At 39.6% G+C, this 20,572-nt stretch overlaps 1 protein-coding gene across 7 annotated transcripts in view; it reads left to right on the top strand.

Annotated features, from left to right (window-relative positions):
* The window catches only part of PLCB4 (phospholipase C beta 4), a 197,205-nt gene that overhangs the window by 157,254 nt on the left and 19,379 nt on the right, over positions 1-20,572 (top strand). For all 7 annotated transcript variants that reach the window (XM_030490897.2, XM_030490895.2, XM_030490896.2 and 4 more), the window contains 6 exons: positions 2,037-2,241; positions 6,538-6,626; positions 7,066-7,216; positions 10,162-10,211; positions 10,328-10,393; positions 16,470-16,585. In XM_030490897.2, the coding sequence (XP_030346757.1) occupies positions 2,037-2,241; positions 6,538-6,626; positions 7,066-7,216; positions 10,162-10,211; positions 10,328-10,393; positions 16,470-16,585 (677 nt within the window). The remainder of the gene's footprint in view (positions 1-2,036; positions 2,242-6,537; positions 6,627-7,065; positions 7,217-10,161; positions 10,212-10,327; positions 10,394-16,469; positions 16,586-20,572) is intronic.

Below are 20,572 nucleotides of genomic sequence, written 5' to 3'. Positions count from 1 at the left end.
TACGAGATTGTTGCTCTTCTATTCCAAAGTGACAGACTTCGTCCGAATGGTGATAACACTTCACTCTTGGGTATATTAATATGAGAGGTTTTTCTGAACTCAGATATATTCCGGATGGAATGTGACTTCAAGTGCTTTTCTCTGTGTGTGACGAGGCGCAGGGAAGATGCGTAGGTGCAATGACAGGCAATCGTGGTGCCCATGGTTTGCTGACCATATGGCCAGCATCTGCTGCTTTCTGATTTCTTAAATCAAACGGCCCATAAGCTACAGGGTGCAGACAGCTTCAGCCTACCTCTATATCTTGGCATGGGTACAGTGCCTGATGCCAGTGCTCCTCAGACTTTCTTCTCTACTCAGCAATGAAAAATTATGTAGTCACACATTCTCCTGAACTCATTCTCAACTCATACTGCAGGTCAGCCAAGGCACTATTTTTCTTCATCTCAGGCCTGTATCATATCAGGCTTAGTATTGTAATCAAGACATGCATTGATGACCAAGCAGATGAGTGGCATAAACACAACAGGAACAATTCCTCTAGTTGGAGGAAATGAAGGCATGGGGTGGACGGTGCTAAAATGTCATGAGGGTGGAAGTTCCTACCAGGATATACCACAGAATAGATTAATGGAGAGGGAGCAGTAATTACTCCTGCTCACTAGCAAATCTATCTCTGAGGCCATCATGTAATGAAAGATGTGCTGATCTGTGGCCTGTGGAGGAGACATCTTCTCTGCCCTATTTGGGTTATGGTGTCCTCAAGCTGATGTTCGATCCTACACAGCTGCTCTCAAGTAACATGTTTGTTCTTCTGTCATGTTTTCTTGGTTTTATTTTAATTAAACTAAGCTTCAGTCATTGTAACCCAAGTTCTGTGTTGTCACTCTTGTGTAAGGGGGAGGACAGGGTAAGTGCTGGTGGTAACCTGTGCTGGGAGTGCTAAATATCCTGCTCAAGTAGAGTAGCGTATCTGTGAACAACTCAGGTAGGTTTGGAGACCAAAAGTATACTTTATTTTGTGCCCTCTAAGACTGTAAATGAAAGTGGAAGGCGGACAGTCTAAGGGAGATGGTAGACACAGTTTACATAGGTCTTCCCTTTTGTCCCAGAAGCGTTGATGAATAGTCAGGTAAGGAAGGAGTGAGAAGACCTTTCCCAGCATACAGTCATGGCAGGCTGGCAGAGAAGTTGCACCTCTCAGGCTGTCTTCACAGAATCACACACAATCACAGAATGGTTTGGGTTGGAAGGGACCTTAAAGATCATCTAGTTGCACCAGGCAGGGACACCTTCCACTAGACCAGGTTACTCAGAGCCCCATCTTCTCCTCACTGCTCTGTGCGCAAAGGAAGCACCTTTGTTCCAGGAAGGCAGAATTTTTTTTGTTACTGCTTTAGTCAGTCCAGACTGGGGACTGACAGATGCAGATAACTGGCAGCATCCCTGCCCACCATGCATACCATGTACCCTTCATATCATGTACAGCACACCCACCTCTGCTGGCAGCACACCATTTCAGCAGGTCTGTCACCCTGTCCTGCCCTCTGGGTCTGCTTCTTCCTTTGCAGAACCCGTAGTTCAGCATACAGCTCCATCAGCTTGTGCTTGCACTCCTTCTGTTCTTCATTGCCCTTTTGGATACATCCCAAATCGCATCTTTCTGGCATAATTCTTCCTGATTCAGCACTATCTACCCTTCGATTACTACTGTAGCTGTCATTCCCCATGTAGCATTTACTGCCTTATTGATGTTACCAGTCCTTGGTAATGAAAAATAAATATGCAAAATATTTAGCTAGTGTAACTATAAGCTGCAGGATTTGCATATTCTGAAATCTACCCATTATTTAGGGTGGAAATAAAGCTTTTCTAGGAAATACACATCTCAAAGTGTGCAGTTTGCAGGGAATGACATTATCTTACAAGGATGATAATCTGTTTCTGGAGTGCAAAATGAAAGGTTCAAACATGGGAGGTAGGGAGGGTGATACTGTATTAAAGTCATTGAATTCCTTCGTTTTATGGATTTCCAGGTTATTCTCCCTGATCTCGCTGTCCTGAGAATAGCAGTGTATGATGACAATAATAAGTTGATCGGTCAGAGGATCCTGCCTCTGGATGGTCTGCAAGCGGGTTACAGACACATTTCCCTTCGGAATGAAGGCAACAAACCACTCTCTCTTCCAACGGTTTTCTGCAACATTGTGCTTAAAACATATGTGCCTGATGGTTTTGGAGGTGAGATAAACCTGTAATCTCAGTGTGCTGCAGAGCTTGAGTGTTGGTGTGGAACTACTGAAGTACTGTGGTGTCAGTATGCCAGCCAGAAGCAGACACGCTGTAGGATTGGAAAGATTAGTATTTGAACTCCTTGGAAACCCTACATATTTAGTTAAGAAATGAGCTTTCAGTGTTCAGATGTCTGCCTCAGTGTTAAATATTTGTAAGGTTAATATGTACTTTAGATATATTGTTTGGCCTATAGGTATGAAGAATTGGTGCAGAATCTAGACGTGTTTTTTCAAACAAAACTTGTATTCTTGCGAATATTGATGTATTGTTAAAAATGGACAGTGAAATAATGTAGCATCCAAAACCTTTCTGCATTTTTCTTCCCCAATTTTAGGTGGTCTTAGTGTAATTTAATTACTTTTGGGTTTTCAGGAAGGTCATTTTTAATGCGAGCCATTTCCATGATCAGGTTGGCAGGGCCATGGTCATTTATTCTGAGTGGTGGCAAGTTGCCACATGTGTATAGGAGCAAACAGCTGAGAATAACCATAACACCACTTAAATCAGTGTCCTGGGTAAGTTCACACCAAGGGTGTATCTCTGGGAAATGTTTCCTTCACTGCAGATGGAATTCACTTGTATGTTACACAGTGTGTAAACCATTTAAAACTGTGAAATAGGAATTGCGCTAAATGTTAGTGCTCTGACTGCAGCAAAATGAAGTTCACCTTAGAGCTGATTGGTGACACATTATTGATAAAAATGTTTTGCTCTTTGCAAAAACGATTTCAAACCAGCTGTCTATGCAAAGAATTAGTGCTACTTCTCTTGCATGTCATTTCCACAGTACAAACTGCAGAAAGGGAAAGCTAAGCTAAGGTATTAGTGTGTCTTCAAGTCTATGTTTGCTGGCATTTATCCAGGCTTTTGAAAAACTGGAACAGGCCTAGACTCAAGTAACAATATTTACAGAAGCATTTGTGGTGTTCATACCTTAAATCTTGGTTGGTGGCAAGTTCCACAGTCCTGGAACATTACTGTGCCTTTACACAGCATGTTTTCATCTACAGTATTTAACTTCAGGGACTCAAGAAAAATGTAAGCTTCTGCTTAAGCTTGAGATTCTGGAGGCAGTAATTGAACCATGAATCTTAGGGACGCATTTAAGTATGTGCTTTATTTCTTCCCTGACCTTAAGCTTTTGACAGTAAATGACTCAGTTAAAATTTTTCTAAATTAAGGACATGCTTCTGATTTGGGATTGATGTTTTTCTCAATGATGCCACCCTTTTTCTGAAAGTAGAATTTAAACTTAGCAGAGTTTGATGTGGCTCAAGGTCCTGAGTGGGCCGGTCACAGAGGGAAGAAATATTCTTTACCTTTTTTTTTTCAAACTGTATTATACCAATTCAGAAGTGAAAGAGCTGTTTTTCAAAGAGAATTTGAACACCAGTTTAGAACTTGCAAATTGCGTGCAGTTGAGTACTGGCTGATCTACACTGGATGCTATGTAGATCAACTGTCAGCATTTCTACGGAGGGTTCATCTGCTAGGGGTGAAGACACAGAAAAGCATACTACCCCTGAGTAACAGTACCATTACATTAAAATGCCACTAGAATGAGAGAACTAGTTGTCATAGCTTATTATTCACTAGTTGTGAATGAGAGAACTAGTTGTCATTCAGTGTTGGGAAAAACAGACCCCCTATTAACATGAACTAAATGAATTAAATAGTTCTCCCTTTGCAGATAGTCTTGATGTGTCTTATGTATTTTTCTCATTGATATAGAACAGCAGCATGATGAACAACTGGAAAATAACTTTTAATACTCAGGTGGAATCATTAGTATTCTGTTGGCATGTGGTTTTTAATTACGTATCATGTGCAGTGAACCTCCCATTGTTTTATGGGCTATCACTAGGATCTCTGTAGTTGTTTTAGTAAACCTGTAGGAAAGTACAGCTCAATTCAATAGCTGCCTACTTTCTTTTTTCTTTCTTTCTTTCTTTCTTTCTTTTTTTTAACCTCTATGAGTAAGATTTAAAAACTTACACTGAACAATAGCTAGAATGGGTAATGTATCACAGGCTTTAAAAGTTGCCTAATTTTGTTTTTCATACAACTTAGTAAGTTCTTGTGGTTTATTTGCATCAGCTACTCTGTTCACAATGAAATACAGTATTGGTCCAAATTAATGTAAATGAAGTAGCATTCTCCAAAGAGAAGCTTCTGTAATAGAAGCTGTACATAAGTAAGCATGGCTACTTAGGTTAGTGATTAGAGACCTCTTACGTGCTCTGCCAGTGATTTTCCTAGTTTTATACTTAATTGCAATTCTTCTACAAAATGCTATTCCCTGCCCCCACCTTACCTCACTGGGGAGAAAGAAAAACGTAAGCAGAGGACAAATGACAACGTGAAAAGCAGCAATGAGTCACATCTTCCTTGTAGAAATGCTTAGCCTTTGATGATGTGCTTGTATGGTTAGTAATGCCATTTGCAAAGGTCTCGCTCTCCCAAACATGTTAGTCATTTTCACCTTGACGCTGGTGATAATCAGGTTCCATTTTCAAATGACACATCCTGTTAGCAGGGTAGTCCTGGATTTTCATTGAAGGGTGCATGCCAAGGACAAAAAGGCATGCTTACTAACTTAGGGAAAAGGGAAACAGCGCTGAGCTGCAATGCCATTGTTGTGGCTGAAAATAACTCCTACACAGGTTTTGTGTATCTGAAGTAAGTTTCAGAAGACATCATTGAGTCACGACAGTTATTGGAGACAACCTATTTGTGTAGATAAACAGAGCTGTCAAGGGTAATGCTATGTATTTAGTACAGCTTTTGTTGGAATGGGAGCCCTGTCTGCTTTTTTTTGCTTGAGAAATGCATCCGGTGACTTCAGAGGAACATTTATAGAACAACTTAAGTTGGAAGGGAGATGATATATCCTAACCCCTGGTTTGCACAAGAAGTGTAGAAAGTTTCTTCCCAAACCTTTGATGGGTTGGATATTTTTCACATCTGGTCAATGGACCAGCATTTCTGCTTTGCATTATTGTAACTGCACTTGGAAAATGGCTAAGAGATGATATGAAACATGGGCAAAATTCAAATGATGATTAAAACCATGAATGTCAGAACTGATGATGCAGAAATATGCTGGTGAGACCAGCTGGAATAGAAGAGTACAAAAGCATTTATCTTTTGCTCATAAGCAGCCAAAAATCAGGCCTTGCAGCATCCTACAAAGAAACAGCTTCCTGCAAGTGAAGCCCTGTCCATGGACCTCCTGCCGGTCATGACACAAACCTGAGTTACTTAAATGACAATAGTTTGTAGCGGATGATGAGTCAATCAGTCTGCAGCGTTCAAACTTCCTTTCTTAAGTTACTGCTGTGTCAAGGAAGGCTTATTAACTGAGACTAGTGACCCCTTTCTCCATAATACTAAAGTTAGAGTTTCAGAGGGATCATCAAAACAGATCACTGCTGCAGTGCTGACTCACTTTAATTTGTAAAATAATTTCTTGCAGTGGAGGGCCTCCTTTGCCATTTTTGTAATTCATTTACTGTTGAAATTAGCCATGGAAAGGGATTATTCAATATGCAAGTAAATATTCATGTAAACCTATGCTTGCACATTTTTCACTGCGTATAGAAACCAGACTCAATTATTTCTATGGTATCCGATGCTGGGTAGTGCTATGATACCACTAGTGGTCCTGTGTCACATGCAAGATTCAAATATTGGTCATTATGGTTCATAGAAGAGCCATTTCACAGCCTGTCATGTTGCCGATAGGGAGCATCACAAAGGCAAGTGAAAACGGATCTCCCCAGTTGCTTTAACCACCCATCTGAAACTGATGTTTAGCTAGGAAATATAATGGCATTGCCTGCAATTCCCTGCAGTCCCAAGTCAGTCAGCACCCCCTAGAATAACCAGGAGACAAAGTTGTTAGCGCTTTGTGGCTCAGGAGGTCCCATTCTGGTCTTAAACTCTAGTGTCATCAACTGGGAGTAAGTGAGGGCAAGCTTGGTCTGATGGAGTCAGTGTGGTGTTCTTAAATAAGGTACCTGGATTAATGCCTCTCCTTGGTGCATTATAAACTCATTTGTGTTCCTCGTGTGTTCAAGCACTGTGGAGACAAGTGCTTTCAGTCCTGCCAAGTTCACTATGGAATGTTGGACTGTTGTTGTAAGCCATGGCTCGTAACAGGGGTACCATAAAGCTTTTGTAAAAGATTAATTTCCAGATGCCTCTGAGGATCATAAAAAGTCAATTACTTTTTTCTTACAGATATTGTGGATGCTTTATCAGATCCAAAGAAATTTTTGTCGATCACAGAGAAAAGAGCAGACCAAATGAGAGCGATGGGTATTGAAACGGTAAGTAGAACTTAATGACAAACAGCCCATTTATGTTCACGTTATGTTCTTCTTTTAAAGTAAACTGGTCCTTCTCAAATCGATGCATGTTACCTTGTCATTTCTCATTTTTAAGAAGAAGACCCTTTGTCCTTCTCTGAAATACTTTGACTTATGTTAGTTTACATGTACCGAAGTACTATTTACTACCTGACTTTTCAGGGATCATACTAACACATCCCTTAGAAGTAGATATTTTAAGAAATGAGAAGGTCATATTTTAGTAGTTAGCATTTAAAATAGGTTACAAATACTTACTGAGTATAATGTTGTTTGAAAGTATGTTGAGGCTTTCTTAACTATGTTTAAAGTAAGCAAGTGCAGGAATTTCCCATACTCCAACTTTTATACTACAGGTAAAAAAACAAGTAATTTATTATGATGTGCATGTTTCTTTCAGAGTGATATAGCTGATGTACCAAATGACACTTCGAAGAATGATAGAAAAGGAAAAGCCAATAATGCCAAAGCCAACGTAACACCTCAGAGTAGCTCTGAACTGCGACCAACTACCACTGCAGGCTTTGGGTCTGGGACCGATGCTAAGAAAGGTAGATGAAAATCACGTGCCACTCCCTCAGTCCTGAAGTGATTCAGAAAGTCCCAGAGAAGTACTCATTACTCAGTTTTAGTTTTGCAGTTGTATTCATTCTTACCCTTTTGGAAGGTAATTTCTTTTGCCATTGAGTGTGATCTTTAATTGCAAATACATCTTTTATATTACTTAAAAAGGCTGTATAAAGCCAATACAGTATTATTTTAGTAACTGACCTCTTGGTGTAGACGTATACCCACCTCCAACAGTAGTAACCTGCACTCAGGGAGTAGTTTACTAAAGATCTACTGGAAGAGTGCCGCCAGGAGTGACTATTTTCTGGTATACGCCACAGCAACTCTTCTGCTTTTTTTTCTCCCTCCACAAATCCCTTGGCAGAGTTGCAGATTTAACTAATTAAAGGTATTTAGAATTCATTGGATTCTGTAGGGATTTCCCAACAATTAGAAATGTTTTCAATGTGTGGGTTTACTCTGAATAGTGATTATGGAAATGGCATGTTCATTGTAAAAACTATCCATATTAAATGCGCTCATTTATAAGCGAATAAGTATTTTTCGTCACTAGCCACCATTCATTCCACAAAATCATCTTATAGAGTCAAATGGGATTATTTGTTTCTCACATTGTCACAGGTAATGAAGATTAAGTGAGAAAACAAATTTGTGCCGCTGAAACACAATAAATATTAATGGCCCACAAGAATCAGAATCTGGTGCACTCTCTTTCATCCACCTTGGCCCAGAGGTATTGCTAGGAGGGGAAAGGAGCACTGACTGCTCTTGTTCTTAAACTTAAGCAGACATGGCTGAATACACAGATGTGAAGGGTCCTCATGAGAAATAAGGTGCCATTTCTCTGGAGTCACTTTTGACAATAAAACAGGTCATCTCTGGCACCTGAACTCTTTCAAGTCCTTCCCTAGTGTAAAACACAGATTATTTTACGCAGTGAGGTGTTTTCATGTTTCATGTATCGTCACGAAGAGATGCAAAAGTATTGGTTCTATTGTGCATTAATTAAGCATGAAATTTGCTGGGGTTGGCAAGTAGTTTCTTGTTGCCATGGAGTCAGACCTGGTGAACAAAGTAAATGAGTCTGCATTTAAAATAAAATCCTGAGGAAGTTTGTTTAGAACACAGCATACCTAATGCAGCCCTGGTCTTAAACTGAGATTTCAGTACTTAGGCATTCTTGTCTGCAACCATTTTTATCCATATTCTCGCATGTTAAAATAGAGCTGTTCGTTTTTATATCCTATGTCACAGTCCTTATTTTGTGTTACTTCTATCTGTGATCTTTTAACATCTGAATAATTCTACCATTGTTACAATGTACAACTCACCTTGCTATTAGAAATTATATATCCAGCAAGATAGGGTGTCTGGGGAAGGCTTTCAAGTGAACAGAATATCTCTGACTTTCAGTAATAGTTAAGTAATTTGTGGTTTTGAAAACTTCACCCTCTGTCTGTGCCTAAATCTGTTCCAGTCTCATTTACTAGACTAATGGTAATACCATATAATTGAGCAGAATCTTACGCTTCTAAGAAAATGAAAAAATCTGTGTTCCCTAAGGAGATTGCCTATCCCCCTTGCCCCTTTCTTTTTCTTTATAGCATCTGAATCTTTTCCAGTTAAATTCACCTTAAAAGGCAGAAAGTCCTTTCCAAGTCAGGGGAAATCTTATAGCCCACAGGCAGTATTATCATAGAGTCATAGAATGGTTTGGGTTGGAAAGGACCTTAAGATCATCTAGTTCCAACCGCCAGCCATGGGCAGGGACACCTCACACCAGACCATGTCACCCGAGGCTCTGTCCAACCTGGCCTTGAACACTGCCAGGGATGGAGCATTTACCACTTCTCTGGGCAACCTGTGCCAGTGTCTCACCACCCTCACAGTAAGGACTTCTTCCTTATATCCAACCTGAACTTCCCCTGTTTAAGTTTGGACCCATTACCTCATGTCGTATCGCTACAATCCCTGATGAAGATATTAAGAGCAGTTAACTAAATATGTTTGCATATTTATGTGCAGGGGAACATTTTTGTGCAAAAACTCAGAAAAAGCCTATGTATTACAACTCATGGCATTGTATTGACATTTTTATTAATCATTCCATGTAGGATTTGCATAGTAGCTTACAAACCATGTCACAAAACATTTATTAAAGCATAAACATAAAATGAGACTGGGTTTTGCTTGCATTGCAGTTAAGGTGATCAAAATGTATTTTCATTCACTTAAATAGTACTTAGTCCTTTATGATAGATTTGCTTGTTGTATTGAATTCTTACTAGTATTTTCACTTATGGTTTTGTGTTTCTCCTCCATTTTTAACTCTCCTTCAGTCTTGGGGTCTACTGTTGCGCTTTTTCTCATAGCCTGATATTAACCAAAATGCAAATTTTACCTCCATTAACATATGGGCTGCAGGTAAAGCTTCACTCTTATAATTTTTGTGGTTTAAATTGAGGAGAAGGATACCTAACCTCAGTTAACCCCTTATGTAGTGATGTAGAACCTTACCCAAGAAGCTTTTGCCCTGAAATGAGCGGTGCCAGAGCAAGCTTCAGCTGTGGACAGCAGTTCTGAAATTGCATGGTTCAGTTTTAATGTACATAAATGGTTTGCTGTGCTTTCAGAAAAGGAGCTATTGCAGTTCTTAGGTTGCAGTGTTTTGACACTTCAGCCCAGAACTGTAAGAGGTTAAAATACACTCATGGATTAATTTCTTTTTTCACAAGGCAATTGATTGAGTAGTGCATTTGAAATCGCAATCAACTGTATCTTAGCTATATCTTTATTTTCTCATTAACTTGTGATTATTTTTATATGGTGAAAGACATTAATTACTAACCTAAATGTAGGTTTCTATGATAAAACTCAAAAGTATCAGATATACTAATATGTATGAACTTTATCAATACCTTCCTAGGTATAGACCTTATTCCTCAAGTGAAGATAGAAGATTTAAAGCAAATGAAGGTAAGTATGGACACAAGCTTTTCAAGCTGTTTTCCTCATTGTTTAAGTAGTCAGGATTTTATCTGGTTAAAATCAATAAGACCACAGAAAAAATGATCTAACTTTTCTTTTTGTAGGCTTATATAAAGCATTTAAAGAAACAGCAGAAAGAGCTGAATGCCTTAAAGAAGAAACATGCAAAGGTATGATCGTTACAAGCTCTCTGAGCAACACACTCTAATTGACTAAAGTTGCAGTGCTCAGTAGCACAGACAGATCCTAATTAAATTGGAGGGGAAAAACTAAGGAACAGTAGTTGGACTACCAAGAAAGGCATATGTGTTGTAAATGTACTGAAATATGCTCCAATGGGCAAATTTTCCCTTTAGCAACCTTTTATATGTCTCCCTAAGTTTCAGTGCACATTTGTCTGACCCGTGAAAGCATCCAAAGCTCACCTTTCTCAGGTAATGATTTTATTTAGCTCCCTCTTGCATGACATATTGACAGGCAGCTTGGAAGAAAAGGCAGTAATGGTGTGAGAGGGTGCTGCATTGAAGACAGGAACTGGAGAAACTGCAAAATCATTGAAGAGAACTGGAATGTGTAACTGAAAAATGAAATGCCCTGTTCTTCCTCACATTACATCTGTGCTAACCACTTGAGAGTAAGCTTTTTGCTTGGTACTGTCGGCAGTGATGTCCCAAATACATACAACACTATCATAAATATACTTTACTTTACATTAGAAAATCACAGCCAATTTTCTCCTGCCCTTTATCATTAGAAAAGCATTACTCTTGTTAGAGAAAGAGGCATAACAGGTTATGAAAGGATCTTAAGTTCTCAATTTTGGCAACGCATACAAATCCATTCTGGGCTTTTGGGGCGGTTATTCCTTGCTCTCTTTGGTTGCAGATTTCATTTTAGAGCTGATGTAATGTAGTTGCTTGGGCATTTTTAATGTCAGTCTTTGTGTTTATTTTCATGACTGGGTGTGGGACTCTATGTCTGTACAATGAAGTGTGAAGAAATTACTTAAAATAATTGGCATTTTGGGGAGCTCCTTGTATTAAAGGTAGAATTAAATAGTTACATTTCAGGCTCCTTACATTTCAGACTCCTTACTGACCCTGTGCAGAAGTAAAACGAGCGATTTCTCCATTTTATTGTTGTGTGCAGAGCCCATGCTCAAGAAAAAGTGTCTGTCATTCATTCTTCTGGGCATGGACAGTTTCTAGACCTTCACAGGATTGATCTTTTAGGGGGCTTCATATTTGTAGGCACTATTTTCTTACTCATTGGACAGCATCCAGCAGCTTGCTAGAGCAACTCTTTGCAAATGAAAATGGTACCATGGTTACATAGAAAACAGCCATACTCAGTGATCTGTGTCCTTGGTATCTGTGACCCACAGTAGTATAAAGATATCTTACCCAAGACTGCACTTGCTTCTGTTAAAAAAAATCGATCCATCTCTTTAGGCTTGCACTTGCTTCCTCTAATCTGAGGAAAAAATTGCCAGCCACAATCTGAAAGTGCTGTGCACTCAGAAGGGCTTTCAGCATTAGCTCAAGCACAGCTATTTTAGATCAGAACCAGCCTGTGTCCTGCTGGTCTTAAGTACAGAGTGCAAGTCTGTCCTAACAAGAAAGTGCCTGTCTAGAGCATGCCTTGCTAAAGGGCAACTTCTTGAGTTTGGAGAGGAGAGTCTGAGCAGAAGCTTGGCCATATTGGCTCAGAGATGACCTTAGGGAAGTGCTTGGTGTGCTCATCAGTGGGTTTAATGCATTTTAACAGCTGGGATGGAGCTGGAGAGCTATGCAGTTAGTTATCCATAATCAGCTTCAGCAAGCCTATGTATTGAGCAGACTGAACTTAAAAGTTCCAGAAATAGGTTGGCTCACATTTAACCACAGGCACTCCAGAGATCTGCAGGAATAAGTAAACAGAAGGGAATTGTTCATATTGTTTAAGGAAAGAAAAGTCCAATAGTTTTCCATCCAAGTTGGCCTTTGAAAATGAATCACAGAATCAACTCGGTTTGAAAAGACCTTTAAGGTCACCAAGTCCAACCGTTCCGCAGCACTGCCAAGGCCACCACTAAACCATGCCCCATAAGGGCCTTGTGTACACAGTTTGTGGACACTTCCAGGGATGGTGACTCCACCACAGCCCTGGGCAGCCTGTTCCAATGCCTGACCACCCTTTTGGTGAAGAAATCGTTCCTAATATCCAATCTAAACCTCCCCTGGCACAGCTTGAGGCCATTACTTTTTTTGTCCCATCACTTTTTACTTGGGAAAAGAGCATGGGAGTGTGGAAGAGAGAGCAGGTTAAGAGGAGGGAGCTCTGATGTAAGCAGTGTAGGAGCTAATCTGGTAGCCCTGGGCAGAGCTAGCTAAGGAAGACAACAGCAGTAAGGGTCCCTTTTTCTGACAGCATCCACTCAATGTAGAGGAGTGTTAGCAGCTCCACTGCAATGCTGGCTGGCAGGGGTTAGGTGCTCTCTATGCAAACACATCAGTCTCTGTATTGTCAAGGTATAGGACTGTTACAAATACCACATTTCTGAATTGGTGCCAGACTTCTGAGAATGCAACACTCTCTGTGTATTTCTTTGATGCTATCTTTCTTTTTATTTACTCTGTTCAGTGTTTCAGCCATTTTGATTCCAGCAGCCACAATAACATTCTCCTGACATCCCTCTGCATATTATCATCAATTTGTTTTTCCCGCATGGCATAGCTCCTTACAGCTGTAATACCCAGTATACACCCACACAGAGACACATCACACACTATGACTTCACTTTGTGATGGATTTGTTATTAACCCATACTTTTAAGAGAAGGATGCTTGGGCAGGTGGAGGAACAATCATCACTGTTCCTCTTTTCAGTTTTGTGTAGGAAAAATAAAACACCTAGTCTCATTAGGGTAGAGATCATTAGATTGGCAGGTCACTGTTCTTAGCGCTTTGGGTGGAAGGGATCTTTCAAGGTCATCCAGTCCAATTCCCCAGAGACATCCTCAACTAGATCTGGTTGCTCAAAGCCCAGGTCCAGCCTGACTTTAAATGTTTGCAGGGATGGGGTATCTACCGCCTCCTTGGACAACCTCTGCCAGTGTTTCACCACCCTAATTGTAAAAAATCTCTTCCTTATATCTAGTCAAAAGAACCTGATCAGTTCTGCAACAGAGCTGTTGCCTCTAGTTTTTGAACCATATACTCTGCTTAGTTTGTGGCCTGGCTATAAAGAAAGAGAGAGTTGAAGGAGAGAGAGTGAATATTCTCCAGGCTGGTTTAGTCTCGGAAAAGGTGAGTCTGGAAGAGTACAACTGAGATAGCATTGTGCTGCTGTTGGGATTGCAGAAGAACAGGTGGTTGCTCTTATGAGCAAAGAACATCATCCAAACCTCAGCCCATTTGCTTGCACTGTGAAGTAGTTTCACCTGAGAGGGTATTCTGAACCTGGAATGAGACAGGTCACTATGAGAAAACAGTGGAGGTTTGCCAGATGTGTAGAAAATGTGGGACATAATTCTTCAAAAAGAAGGAAAAAAGCCAAGGAATGGGAAACTAACACAGATTTCTTTGATGATACCATGAGAAATGCATGTTTTGTATGTTTCAAGGATTATATGTAAATCTTTGTAGTTAAGTCCTAAGGCAAATTCTTTGTCATCTGTTGGACAGTGAGCAAAGCTGGTCCTATAGGCTGGGACACTGAGAAGAAAAACACGAGTAAGTGTCCATGTAAAGAAATTAGTGAGCTCTCTCAAGAATTCACAAAGCAAATTTGGAAAAAACATTATGTGTAAAGCAGCAACTGTCAGCATTATCTTATTGCCTGAGGTTTTCGAGGTGCCACAAGAATTGGTGGGTTCTGAGAAGCTGGTACCAGAAAGGCCAGGCCCCTGGGATTCTGTCTGTGTGACAGATGTCATCATGGTCCTGTAGCTGCTGCCAGGAGTTCGAAACTGTTGGCCCACATATGGATTGTGTTCTCTTATAATGTTCTTTTGCATCATCTATAATACTGTCATTGTTTAAGGGACAAGGACTCTGGAAAAAAAAAATATACTGAGGGTGTTATAAGATGCTACAAAACAATTCGTATTTCTTAGAATCTTGATAGAAGTTTGGGTTCAGCATCTGTCTGTGATGTGTTTTCCTTTGAGCATAGACAGAAAATCAAGCTCACATTAGTTAACCTATTTTAAATAGTGTCCCAAGGGTTGAAGGTCATAGAACTCAAGGGACCTCTGGCAGGGAGTTGACTTCTAAGTACTATTTGTGCCTTTCGTGTGGAGGTTGCTTATAGCCCATCTTCCTCTTCCAGACCTGTTTATATTGTGCGCAAAGAAATGGATGTTCCATGAACTGAATGGGGAGGAGGAACAGGGAAGGAAATGAGGAGGATATGGTCCATAATATGTCTGTTTCAGATAAAAGATAGAGTTGTGTATGAGCAGTAAGTAGCAGTAGAGGGGAGTCTGCAAAAGATTGCAGTGGGTTTGTGATAGAGAAGCTTAAATCATGGTTGTCCTGAGGGAAAAGCAGGGATTCTAGCTCTGTGTGATGTGCCCTCCCCGATTGTGGAGGAGTGTTACATGAGTGGGCAGATGTCTCATGCTTTGCATTGTTTGCACTTGGTCTTTTATAGCAAGCATTGTATTGTTCTGCTCATCTGAGGAGAGTGGGTAGTTCGAGAGATGCTCTTAGTCACTTCACCTGTAGCTAGCTGGTGCTGTCAAGCTTATGTCATTCTTTTTACTGTCCATATTTTTTCCTACCTGGTTAGTCAGTGTAAATACTCCCTGCTGGAGCTGGCATGTTTTATTGTTGATGGAGTCTATTTGTTTCCCTTTAAATCCTCTGTAGAACAGAAAAATCAGTTCCCCGTTCTAAATACATTCGGAAGCTGTACACATTCCCCAGGGAAGTGCTTGGCAGATGTTGGAGTGCTCAGGTACAGCCCAGGACTAGATTTTTAAAAGCATCACAACATTTGTATTAATGTTATGGTAAAAGTGGATGTAGAAGTCTTTAATTAGTATTTCTAGAGAAAGAAACAGTGATAATGCAAACCACAGGTGTATAGAAAATAATAACAAAGAACAGTAGAATAGTGTGGGTAGAATAAATGCAAAATGAGCTATAAAACAAAATAGAGAGAAAGTCCTGGAAGAGGCCATATTAATTAATGCAAGGCTTTTTGTTACAATTAGATAAAATGTGGAGCAATTGAATATTAATAAAATTAACGAACAACCATTTCCTATTGTAATGTAAATTCAATATTTAATGCTCTGTGTGGTAGTTAAATATTTCCATCATTATGAGTAGCTCTTCTGATAAAGCAGAATATGAAGTCAAGTTCAATAATGAAGTCAGCATGTAAGTACTAAGTGAAGCGTGTTGTTACTGGCAGTCTTGTAATGCGAAAGGAACTGTCTGTATGCTAGACCCAGGTGTGTAGCATGCATTCATCTTTTCATCATAGGAAAAGCTTTTTCCTCCCCTTTAATAGGTAACTTCACTGATGTAAGTCACGTAACTATAGTAGAGGCAACAGGTTAACGTTGCTGTGTGATACTCCACAGGTAGCCCTGTATGTCCAGTATCTCAGCTTGTGCTCTATTGTTTGGGGGGCAGCAGGAAACAGGGGGCAGTGGTTATTGGTCTGCATGTGTAGTTGAAAATCATATTGTACAGCTTACTATCACTTGCAAAGAGAGGTGCTCTGCAATAAGGTGGAATTTCTCAGTACCATTGCTGCTGCTGCAGGCCAGATCTTCACAATGTCCGTTATTAATGATTTGATTTTTAGCTAATGTTTGAACTTAGATCTATTTGATTTGCAGTGGCCAAGGAGCTAGCACTATATTGAGTATGAGATACGCAGAGGAAGGAGGGGACTGGGTTGAGTTTTGTCCTTTGCATTCAGAAACCTGGATATAATCTAAGCTTGTAAATCTGATTTTTTACATTGCACTTAAATGGACATTTATTCACAAAGATGAATTTTTTTCCCATCATTCTTTTGTTTTAAGGTTTACCATATTTTTAAAGTCCACTACAGATTTTCATTTTTCAAACAAAGGAATGTTTTAGCGCTTATGGTGGAATATCTGGAATCTTTAACACTAGATGGCTAAACCAGATTAAATTCCATTTTCAAAGTTATCTGTTCATACACTGATATTTTTACACTGTAAGAAAACTAAACCTTAAAAATCCAGCAACCTAATTGTAAGGTCCTACTGTTTTCCAGGAGCACAGCGCTATGCAGAAGTTGCACTGCACCCAAATTGACAAAATAGTGGCACAGTATGATAAAGAAAAGGTATCATACGAGAAAATGTTAGAGAAGGCAATCAAGAAGAAGGGGTAAGATATTATTTTAATCTTTTTTTTTTTTTTTAGATTTAAAATAGATACTATGCTTCGGAATAAAACATTCATAAACAGGTCATTCAGATGAATGAATTGCAGCTTGAACCAGCATCCTACATCAAACTTGAGTATGAGCTGCTTGAAGGTTCTAGCAGTGGGCCATAAATGTTATACTCATTTTGCCTTTGCCTAGTCTTCTACTATCGAAGTTTTAAAAGTGAAAGAGAAGGAGTTGCCTCAAATTCTTATTTCTGGGAATGTCACTGTTCTGTTCAGTGGGAGCAGACTAAGGTCCTCAATAGCTCTAATGTCCAGAAAGTACCAGTGGAACACTGCTGGAATTTTGGGGGAATACCTGGCTTCTAAATCCTGAGTGGTTTAGAATAATAGACTTTTTTAGAATAATAGACTTTTGCTATGCTGTCAAGTTGGAGTTTCTTTTTAACAAATAAAAACCCTTCGGATCCTCAAGCTGGGATAAATCAGTAGTACTCCTTTGACTCGAGTGAAGCTGTTTTGGTTTGCAGCAGCTGATGGCCTGGGACAATCTGTGTCCCGGAAGAGTTCCTGGAAGATACTGGTGACTTTAATAAAATGTCCCTCTTGCAATCCCATTTGGAATTATGTAGCAGGACCTGCTGTTGCCTTGCTGCTATCATGTGATCTGGCAGCAGTTTCTCCTCTCCACCTTTCACCCTCTGACTGGCATCTCATTGAGACAGCAGTTTATACCATAATACTGTGACCTAAAGCAGGAGTTACTTTTGTCAGTTCTATATCAAGCTATGCTAATAGTTAGCCTTAATTTCATATTGTTGTCATCTGGCAACAACAACTGGCAGCCAACTCACTCACTGAATACTGAACACAGATGCCTCTTTGGCACTGGATTCTCCCACAAATACTGCTTGTTTTATAAATTACGTGGAATGGCAGTGGTGTTTGATGTGCATGTTATAAACCTGCAACGCAACAGAAATAGAACGGTCAGAAGTAAACAAGGTAAGGAGAATTCTCCTCACTAAATCATTAAAAGCTTAGAAACTCTTAAAAAAACTTCTGTTGGGTTGTTGGAGTTTTTTTTGTCCAGGAAAGAACTGTAAAGCACCCAAATCCTTCTAATCCAAGTAGTTCCTTCCAGAAAATTAGTACTTTTCCGAACAGAGAGGGAACAACTACAGGACTAATTAATTTAATATGGCTTTGATTCAGTTTTCATTGAATGTAACACAGCAGAAGGTTATTGATACAGCTGGATTTATAATTAGAGTCAGGGTATTTACTACAGTGGCAGTGAACTAAGCCCTGGACATTGCATCGTAATTACCATGGAGGGAGAAAGGCTTCCCTGTGCTCTGGTATTTAAGAATCTCCTATCAGAAGGACCATGAATCACTATTCCTGTTGATCTGAGAAGAAGCCAGTGCCTCTGCTCGTCTAGCAAAACAGCAAATGAAGATGTGTCAGAAAGTTAAAGGTAGTAATGGCTGTCTCTGTGCAATAAATAGTGGAAAGCCCTGGGTAACAATGCTTTCCGGAGTAACCCCTAAATGGGACAGTATAAAAGTAGTTGATAATTTGATTCCCAGTTTGAGATCACTTCATTGGCTACTTGCAGTGGGTTTTCCTCATTTTATAACACTTCTCTCATGGATGCCAGAGCCTTTATGATAGTTTTAAATTATCATCGAAAGTATCATTTAAATATTTAATCATTTAAATTATTTTAAATTATTTTAAATATTTAATCATTTAAATATGTAATTATTTAAATATTTAAAATTATCATTAAAAAAATGAAAAATAAAGTTGAAAATTACTACTCCAGAAGTAGATCCAATACACAACCAAACTCTATTCCTCACTATGATTCCATAGTTCCCATAGACTACAGAGCTCTCAGTCATCTGATGGCTCTTCAGTGTTACAAGAATAACTGATTAACAGCCAAATCCAATCCAGTAAAAGCACAGACTTTTTGTGAAAACACTTGTTACTTCTGTGTCAAAGTGGTTTAAGGGCTTCCTTCAGGGTCATTGTATATGGAGCCCTGAAAGCCCATTCAGGAAGGTTCTTATGCACACGCTTCTCTTCACCCCAATCGAGCAGTATATTTAAGGACATGCTTAAAAGTGAACACATTGACTGAGACTTTATTTGACTTTACTGAACTGATCTGATGCATCCAGAGTCCTGGGTTCAGTGGGTACAGGACATGCTCCATGTCCTTGTCGATCATTGTAGAACTTTTACAAGCAATAGAAATTGCAACAGAACATGTAGAATGTGTTTTAAAGGCATTTATATTGAAATTGCCAGGTATTTCCTGAAAAAAAAAAACAAAAACAAAGGCTTTTAGATAGGTGTATAGAAGACTTTCTCTTCTCATTTTGTTGTGCAGCTTTTTTGTGGTCCATTTCTGCCACATGACGTGATGAATGATGACTGCATATTGTTCAGCAGAGTAGGATCTCTTAATCACATGCTAATTCACTGACAGATGGACAGGACTTTGTTCCCTGTGCTGTTTCTGTTGTATGCTTCAAATGCTTACAAATCTCGGAGAGGCTTATGGGGATACATGTGCTCATGTTCCCACTCCAAAATGGAGTTGAGGGCACATAAAGATTCTTCTGATTTATCAGGACTGTCCAGAAATTGAAGTGTATGTGTGTGCGTGAGCATGGACTTGTGATATTGGATTGGGCTGTCCCTGGTTGGTTGTTCCCAACTGTGACTCAATGGTTTAACCATGGACTGCAGCTCTGGACAACTCTTGTTATGTCTAGCCTGGCTGGAAGTTGCCTTGAGATACAATAAAAGCTGCATTTCCAGAGAAGGGATCAGTTGGGTTTGATGTCTGGGATTCTGAAAAGTCCAGTGGTTGACCCAATTAGACTAATTTGGAATAAAATCTGTTTGATTCACCTTGTAAGTATTCTGTTTCATAGTGTGTGACAAATCATATATGTATTATAGCCAGACTCTGATAGCAACTATCCATATGCATAACCAAAGACTTTTTCCATGTGTTTGGGGTTTTTTTTTTTCCAGGCAGAGGTAACAGTGGTCAGAACCTTTTTGTGTGCCTTTGTATTACTTCCAAAGTGTCAAATGTGTATTAGAAATCCCTACAAAAATTTCCTTGCTATGACTGGAAAATAAATGACTAGTCCTTCTCGTGGCCCTTGGGAACACAAGACACATCATGCCACTATTTTCAGTAAGGGCTTTCCTGGTACTGTTTGATGATAAAATTTTCTGCTGATTTCTGTAAGTTTAGCAGTACTTTGATATTAAAATGGGATTTAAACTTGTTAAGAGTTTCATAAATCTCCTTTTCTAGAGCAAACGTGGATTAATGTTGCTGCAGTTGAGCAATAACCATTCTTACTAAGGCCAGCTTCAGACGATAAAATGAATGTGTCTCCATCCACTCAGTGGAGTTACTGTAAAAAGTTACAATTTACATCAGTGGATGATCTGACACAAAAATATTATAGTGTTTTTAGAACAGACTCCTCTCAACATATTGTATTATTCCAGACAAAAAACAGACTTCCAATGTGTGAATTTGTATTCTGTTGTAAAAACCCTTCACTGTAAAAAAAAAAAGGGAACGAGAACATTGGTAAAGATGGAGCTTGTCAGCCTTCAAAAGATTACTGACTTTGGTGAGATAGTAATTGAAATTCCTGTTGTGGCTGCAATGCAATAGCTTTTCTGTACATCCATCCCACCCATCTAATTTGGCTTAGTGAAGGAAATCCTGTGGGTGAGAGGTAGAAGTCATCCATCTCCTAACCCACAGGCACATCAGGGGAACATCAGCATTGGCCCTCTGTGGGCATTTTACCAGCCTGTTCCTTAGAATCATGCACTCCTCCTGCATTAGACAACTTTGCAACTTGCATTCAACCCCATTCATTATACCCAGATTCAAAGGCCATTCAGCTTACTGCAGGAGTGAGGGCTATCTTC

This window comes from Strigops habroptila, chromosome 6, assembly GCF_004027225.2.
Source record: "Strigops habroptila isolate Jane chromosome 6, bStrHab1.2.pri, whole genome shotgun sequence".
Taxonomy (NCBI): Eukaryota; Metazoa; Chordata; class Aves; order Psittaciformes; family Psittacidae; genus Strigops; species Strigops habroptila.
The sequence above is the reverse complement of the archived record's forward strand: the minus strand, read 5'-3'. Positions and strand labels throughout refer to the sequence as shown.